At 25.1% G+C, this 8,580-nt stretch overlaps 1 protein-coding gene across 1 annotated transcript; it reads left to right on the top strand.

The window, feature by feature from the left end:
- Positions 1 to 5,933: 5,933 nt before the first annotated feature.
- LOC105362453 (chymotrypsin-2-like) lies at positions 5,934 to 7,589 on the top strand. The gene is made up of 3 exons (XM_011499893.1): positions 5,934 to 6,304; positions 6,514 to 6,780; positions 7,364 to 7,589. Exons 1-3 carry the CDS (start codon positions 6,257 to 6,259, stop codon positions 7,517 to 7,519), a joined length of 471 nt encoding a protein of 156 aa, XP_011498195.1. The 5' UTR covers positions 5,934 to 6,256; the 3' UTR covers positions 7,520 to 7,589.
- The last annotated feature ends 991 nt before the right edge of the window (positions 7,590 to 8,580 follow it).

The raw sequence follows: 8,580 nt of genomic DNA, 5'->3' as shown, positions 1-8,580 counted from the left end.
TCTGTTTTATCTTTTTCTTCTCGGTTGTGCATGTCGTCTTCGACCTACACTGAGGAATGATGAATGAATAAAACAATTGAATGGAACACGAGTGTGAGGAAAAGAGGATATGAGCGAGAACCAGAGAAACAAAAAGACAGAGAGAGAGAGAGAGAGAGATTTTACAATGCGGTCCTTTTTAGAAATTTTTAAGCATTAACGTTGTCAAGAAATAATACAATGACAATAGTATATTATACAGAATATTTAACTACTGAAAATTAAAATACCAGTATATCAATTTTTTCTGTAGTCTTGCTGCATTAATGGTAGTCGTGGGACATGTTACTTCTGTACTAATAAATATTTATATTAAATAATAAGTAGCCCTAATTTGAAATTCATATATATATAAAATAGTTATATAAATAATTAAATTTTACAATGTATCAATTAGCAGAAAAATTGCTCTACATTTAACACTAATAATAAAATAATGGTATGTTAAAAAAAAAATTTGAATAATAACTATATGAAAGAATCTAATTTCGTAACATTATTCTTATTATTTTCATTTAATAATATAATATATCTATTCATTAGTTATTTTATACTTTTATTATGATTGATATTTATGTTTATAACTTTTGTATTTATAACTGACATTTATGTTTAAATGATTTTTTATACAATTTTATACAATCTTTTAGCGTCAATCATTAAAGTATAGTCTCATACAGTGTTACTCCTTAATATGCCTTTAAATGGCTATATAATTTAATTTTTACGATCTTCCACTTAAAAAGCTTACTTTTTTACAAATTACATATGATTGATAAATCAATAAAATTTTTTTTCAAAGATGGATTATTAATAATTTTATGATATATATATATATATATATACAATTCTTATGTAATTATATAATCTTTTGTAAATCTAGTATTATTAGTAGATCTATATTGTTATAATTCTTAAGGTTAGATTATATATAATTATCAGTCATAAATATAAATTATTGATTCAGTTGTAAAATAGATGAAATTTAGTTTTGCCTTAAATCAAATATTTTAAGTTTATTAGTATACTTATAATAATAGATTCAATATATTTATTTGAAATTTAATATGTGTGTAATGGAAAGTGCTTTTCCTTAAAGGAATTGAAAAATTCAATAATCCTATATATATATATATATATATATATATATATTTGTATATTACGGAGGCGTTACGTATGTATAAAAATGAAAATTGACAATCGACCTTTAACTTGCCGTAAAGTTTTTCTTTCTCATTTGATTTTTTAAGAGACCATGTGGCACATTTAACAAAGAGTAATAATTTATTTTACTCTTACCTACTCGACCCGCATATGTATAGTATCTACTTTATAGTATAATTAACACTATAATTTTATCCTCATCTACATTGTAAAACTTTTACAGCTTTCAATATTAAAAATATTAGCCTGCTTCAATTTAATAATATCTCCTCTTGTTTTCACATTGACGCAATCACAAGACCAATATAAGACTAGTTGTAAAAATATAAAAAATATTAAAAACTGCAAGACATATTCCACATATAATTAAGTATTTATCCGTGAACTATAAATTTGCCAATATATTCTGCTTTTTATAAAATAAATTATATTCTTCATTGTACTTGAGTTATGAATGTTTATATATATATATATATATATATATATATATATATATATTTATTGCAATTGTTTGTGCCTGGCATGAATTTCATCGTGATCTTGTAAAGTTTGTAAAGTTCCGAATATTTAAACGAACATTTATTGACTTAACCATTAAATTAAAAAAAATAATCGCTCTTTTACTCATAAACGAAGTAACCAAATAGTTATTATTTTACATATTACCTAATTTAATGTTATTTAATTTTTCGTTGTCAATGCGTAACTTTCGATTACGCTTTGGATTACCAAGTGCTCCATGAATCAGTTTAAAAAAAAAAGAAAAAAAGAAGAAGGCGTAATTTCAAACATGAAACGATCCTCGTGAACCCCAAAATAAAGTAATACCAGCACGAAATAATCAATAAGCAATAATTAATAACGAGCTATGGCCCATAATCGTTTAAAAATTTCTTTCAATATCAAAGCTCGAAGATCGCACTGAAGTATCGTCGGCCGTACTCGCAATTTCGTGACTTATCTATTATCCTCTCCGCTATTGGTATATCCTCAGCTTTTACGGTGCACCGTGAAAAATTATAACTATTTATATTTAATTACCATTGGCATAATAATGTTCATTTGCCGTGCGAGTGAGCCGATACGTTTTCCCACATGGGAATTTCATCAACGGCTCGGGGTCCCAGTGGCTGTAGCCGCGCCTTGCGCAAGCGCCCGCGCGACAAATTTATGACGCGACTTCGTAGTATCTCCAGCCGGGAATATGCACCGCTACCCACGAGCGAATATCGCGATATCGGCGAACGGAAGGGAGGCAGGGGGTTATTGATAGCTATCTAAGCGTCGCGTGCTTTATGACGCAATGGATTCATTAGCAGCAGCCCGCGACTAACCTGACACGCTCGATCACTCCTCGGTCACAGTCACGATACACACGTCGCAATGCGGGACGCGAGCGCGAAATCTTCCTAGATTTATAATGCCAGCTCGACTTTGAGACCGAGTTCTTCTCAGTTCCTCAGGATCTTGCTCAATTACCTCATTGTCGCTCGTTGTGCCGAGCGGCGCTTACATACTCCATTCCCAATAAATAATAATAAATAATCTCGCCGATACTGTCCGCGCAAATTGTTCAGCCCTTCCGACCTCAGCTCCTTCGTATATATATATATATATATTTTTTTTTTCCTTCGTATATATATATATATATATATATATTTATTTTTTTCTTCTACAATTATGGGTCTGCGGTTGTTTTTGCACGAAAAATATTGGGAAGATTATAGTGAAAATATTTTTAAAAATATTTTCCCTAATAATTCTTAATCTATGAAAATCAATCTTTTTAACGTTGTTTCTAGGATTTAATCACTTTTTAAAATTACACTCAAAATCTGGCTAAACAAGCATTCCCGCTGAAGTAGTCATGCTTATTTATCCATAGAATTCTAAAAATTATCTAAATTTCAAATTTATCGTTGTTTCCCATATTCGATGATTAACAAAATTATCGTTTATTATTTTTATTGATTTCTGCCACCCTTGAGATTAAAATTACCCTCTACTCCTGTAATAAATATATAAAAAATGAGAGTTTTCAACTTTATTTAAATATTCAAATATTTTTATTTACTTAATATATGTTAATGGATAATTAGTAGTACAAAAATATTATTCTCCAACTTATAATATACGAGTTTTATTTAAAAAATATCTATCACAATACAATTGGCTCGAATCCATTCCAATAAAACATACAAATTTTATTATTATTATTATTATTATTATATATATATATATATATATATATATATATATATATATATGTATAATTATAATTATGTACTATTATTGTTTAAAAAATTAATAGAAAAGTATATTAATGAAATGGATTCTATATAAAAAATGAAAAATTTAAAAAATGTTTATATGAACCTCTCTTTCACAAATATATTCGTTTTCAATTCATAAGATGAATTCATCCAATATTACTTAATTTCTTATAAAGTAAGTTCAAGTATATTATTTTATAGATAGTTGTTCAATAATCAATAAAATATGCACTGTACATGTTCTAGTTTTTAAATTATAAAAAATATTAGAAGAAATTTTTAAATATAAAATGTTCTTAATAATTATGTTGATGAAAGTACTTGATACCATAATTTATGAAATTATATTTCTTTTAAATATACTGATAATAATAAAAGTCAATAATAATTTGTATATGCATTTATGAATTTAAGCAATGAATTTCGGATTCGTTACACATCTATTGTAATTTGCATTCTCTAAGATAACATCACAGACGAATTCCTCGTAATTTAAAATTCACATCCTGTCGTAGAAGTCAAATATGAATGTTGCATTATCAACAAAAGTAAATTTATTCTGCCGATGTTCCATACGTATGTAAATTAGTTTTCTATAGTACCCGATAATTCTTATAAAATACAGTAGGGTAAAATTACATAATATCCCGAATTAATAAAAATACATATTTAATACTTCTAAGGATGTGTTTAAATAAATTATGTCATTCTATAAATCAATTATGATAATAGGAATATATTTTTCTTTATTGGTTTATTACTAATTATTGCTATAATACAAAGTATTGCTAAATGTTGTAATAGATGATTTCACATAAGTAAATCTATCAACCAATCTACTACTCTCTAGCAATTTTTTAAAATTTTTGTTTTTGTTTTTTGTTTTTGTTTTGTTTTGTTTTAAAGATATTGCTCGTGTACTCATAAAATAAGCGTAACTTTATCCTGAAAATGAAAAATTTAATGACGATTAGCTGCATTTGGTGATAACTAAATTTCCTTTTATATCTACAATAATTAATTCAAACTCATTATTTCGATAAACTAACAGACATTTATTCGTTGAAATAAAAATTTCTAAAATTATTAAGAACTACATAAAAATACGTAATTTATGATTAATTTCTTTCTTTCTTAATATTATGGTGATATCGATTTATATCGTTCGTTTATGCTTCTTCCTTTATAATTTTATAACTTTGCTTTTAAATATAATGAAAAAAGAAATTAAAATTCCTTCAATATCCGTACGTATATAGAAATAAAATAATGATTCGAACATTTCTATTAAAAAAATCTATTACCTTTACATTACCTTTCATCCTCTATACTACTCACTGTATTTTATATCCTAAACCTGAAACATTTTTAATTTGATTAATATATATATAATACATTTCATATAAAATTATTATGATGTTACACAGAAAAGTTGATAGTGAAAATTCTTAAATAAACCCTATTAAAGCAATATATTTTAACTTTAGTATTAATGATAAACTGTTTATTATTGTTTACTAACTAATACACTAATAAATATTACTAATAAAATTACTAACTAATAAAAATTTATATAAAAATAATTCTATAGTACTTATTTGACAGATTCATGTCGAATTTATCCAAATATAATCAAATGATTTACGTGAAAAATAGATGAACTTTCAAATTGATTAAAAAATTTTTTTTCTGAACGTGAAAAGTTGAATAATAAATTATCGTGCAATTAGTTTTTTTTTTCTTTTATTTTATGAGAGTTTGAAATAATTATTTACAAAAGTATAATTAAAAGACAAACATTAATAATGTAATGACTAAGAATTTCTGGCAGACTTAATATCGATTAGTTTTTAAAATAGATTTCGGAATATTATATATTTCAATTTTACTACATATTTAGTGTGGCAATTATTCACTGTTCAATGAAAAATAATGGAAAAACGAATACTTTTAATTATTATGTAAGTATATACCAAAATGTTTAATATCTTAATTTAATTCATTAAAAACAAAACATTAATATCCATATTTGTTATGTTCTTATCATTAAGAACACATACTACAGTATCAAGAAAATTAAAATATAAAATACGTTGATATAATGTTATTTTAAATTTTTAATTTAGCTGTAAAAATATTTACATTTAGTAGAGGAATATGATTTTTTTTATTACATTTGATAATTTTTAATCTACATATAGTATATAAACTATTAAGTTTTAGCTTTGTAATAATATTTTGTATACTTTTAACTTTGTGAATTTTAAAATAAGTTTAGTTCTATAAATTTATTTACTATTTACATGCGACGAAATATTTTCTATTAGCATGAATAGTAACTTCTTTTTATTTCTTCTTCAGTTCAGTATAATTTGTAAGTACTCTCTTGCTTATTTTTTTCGCGTGAAACAATTAATTACATACATTGCAACAACAATAAGAAATTAGTTTCACAATTATCTCTTAAATTTTGTTGAATAGGCAAACAGTATTATGTTAGCAATGGAAATCCATTAGTCGGATATGATATCGAAAATGTACAAAACAACGAATATTCTTTTGCAACAGCTATCGTTGAATATAATAATTTAATACCACGATCAGATTGTATTATATGTACTGGAGCACTTATTTCCTTATATCATGTTCTAACTAGTGCGCATTGTATCGAAGATGTTCAAGATATTGTTTTTGGAGTTCTTGCTGAGTCAAATTTCTTACAGCATAATATTCTTCATCATCCGAATTGGTGGATAACTTACGACCAATGGGCTACAGTAATGAATATTGATCTTCGATATCCACAAAATGATGTTGCTGTTATAAAAGTAAAGAATTCTTTAGAAGAAATAACATGGAATTGCTAGAAAAGTGAAAGCATATAGTATAGAAATAATTAGCTTTACAGTTATAAAAATTGGAATAAAATTTTTAATTATAAATAGGAATAAATACTTTTGTACGGGCATGTGTTCACTAATTAAAAATACCGAGTCTAGTATTATGTTTAAAAATAAATAAATGCATTTTATTTCAGTTAATTCAAAGTGTTGGCAACAATGTTATTCCAGCGCCTATTTCAAATATTCAAAATTATAATGCATTATCGGGTGAAGATATTGTATTGGTGGGATGGGGCGAATCAAATGACGAAGATATACCAGACATCTTACAATCAGGAACTTTAAAAATCATAACTAACGAGGAATGCAGCAATCTGGCGTCTGAATTACAAGGGTGGAGAATTCGTATTCCCACCCGATATATATGTACAAGAGCTGATCCATTAATACGTCTTCTGGGTGTAAGTAGATCATATATACTTTTTGGTTTACAGATATTGCATTAGTATATTATATTGCATTAGTAATTTATAATAAAAAACAATATATATATATATATATATATATATACGAATGAAGAAACCAAAAACACGTTATCAAATACAAATTTAAGGATTATGGTAGAAGGCCTTAATACTCAATTCCATGCCTTTAACAAATTTCTAATACATTATTAAATAACTACAATTAAAATATTTAAGTGTCTATTAAAACTAAAACTTTTATATAGAAATTTTATATAAAAATTTTTCAGCAAACAAATGTTTTTGAACTAGCGAAATTAAGCATATACCATTAAAATATCCGAATACGAATATGAAAGTATCTAAAATAGAATGTTTGGTGTATACATAATTAATATATATACATATATATACATATATATATATATATATATATATATATATATATATATATATATATATATATATATATATTTATTTATTTATTTGATGACACTATTATACAATATTAATGCAGGCTATATATTTAATAATACATATAAATATTTTTCATTTATTCTTAATTAATTACATGTTTTAGGGCGACTGCGGGGGTCCAATTTTATATCAAGGATCAATTATAGGCGTTAGTAAAGGAGTTTTTCCAACAGATCAAGAACTTTGTGACGACGCTGTAAACTTTCACGTTGGCATTCACTATTACATCGGCTTTATTACTCATTTACTCGCTTTGTAATATAGTACAGGATATAATTTACTAACATAATATCTAATAACCTAATATAATTAACTAATAACCACGTAATATGGTAAACATTATTAATTACATACAAAAATTAATTATACATACTTATGTAAAAATACTACCGCAAATATTTGTCAGAATAATACTCTAAGCAATTAAGATTAAAGAAATTTTCATTATCGTTCTCTATTTATCCAATGCCCTTCTTTTATAATACTTTAATCAAGTTTTATGTACAATTGATGAGAAATATTCATTATCATTCTTTTTTTTTTTTAATTATTTCATTGAATTTTATCATGTAATTGCTTATGACTAATATGTATTTTGGAAAAGTATTTTAGTATCTATGTGTATCAATATGTAGAGATTTCATCAAAAGACATACATATCCTATAAGATGGACTTTTCTATTTTCGTTTAATGTTTAAAGTAGTATTGGCTATAGATTCTTAGCGTTTAGGACCGCAAAATAGCCTAAAACAAAACGCAAATCGATAAGAAAAATTTCATTCATTCTCAATACTATTTTCTACATAGTATTATTATATTATATTATATTATATTAAATACTATTAGACAATACTGACTGACAACCTTTTTAGGCGTAGTATTAATAAAAACGTATTATTACATATAAGATAATTACATATTTATAGGTCACATGAATATTAAAGATTAAATTATCCTCAAATTTCTTCGAAATAAGATTATTAAAAAATTCTTGATATTTGATAAATATAAAAATTAATTTTATTAAATAAAATTAAATCAAATTGTATGTTCATAGTACTACCAATTTCGGTAACTTTTATGTAGTTATTTATCCTGGCAAAAAGCCAAAGTGATATTGTGAAGAAAAGCAACAACACATGGCTAGCAGCGGGTAATTTTGGCATCCAAATCCAATAAGTGATCGAGAACGCAAGACGTGTCCTTTGAACAAATAAATGGACTATGTTATTATTATATCTCATATATTAAAATTAATTATAGAAATACTTATAATCTATTTATCATTTCAAACTATTTTTTTAAGATGCAAAGTTCAT

Source organism: Ceratosolen solmsi, unplaced genomic scaffold (assembly GCF_000503995.2).
Source record: "Ceratosolen solmsi marchali unplaced genomic scaffold, CerSol_1.0 scaffold41, whole genome shotgun sequence".
NCBI lineage: Eukaryota > Metazoa > Arthropoda > Insecta > Hymenoptera > Agaonidae > Ceratosolen > Ceratosolen solmsi.
Note: the sequence above shows the minus strand (reverse complement) of the source record. Positions and strands in the feature narration are given on the sequence as shown.

What these genes read in the sequence shown, in the direction of transcription:
- LOC105362453 (XM_011499893.1), top strand. Translation starts at nt 6,257, where the DNA reads ATGAATATTGATCTTCGATATCCACAAAATGATGTTGCTGTTATAAAA. An exon ending in ATGATGTTGCTGTTATAAAA is followed by an intron (nt 6,305 to 6,513) that starts GTAAAGAATTCT and finishes ATTTTATTTCAG; the next exon opens with TTAATTCAAAGTGTTGGCAA. An exon ending in CATTAATACGTCTTCTGGGT is followed by an intron (nt 6,781 to 7,363) that starts GTAAGTAGATCA and finishes TACATGTTTTAG; the next exon opens with GGCGACTGCGGGGGTCCAAT.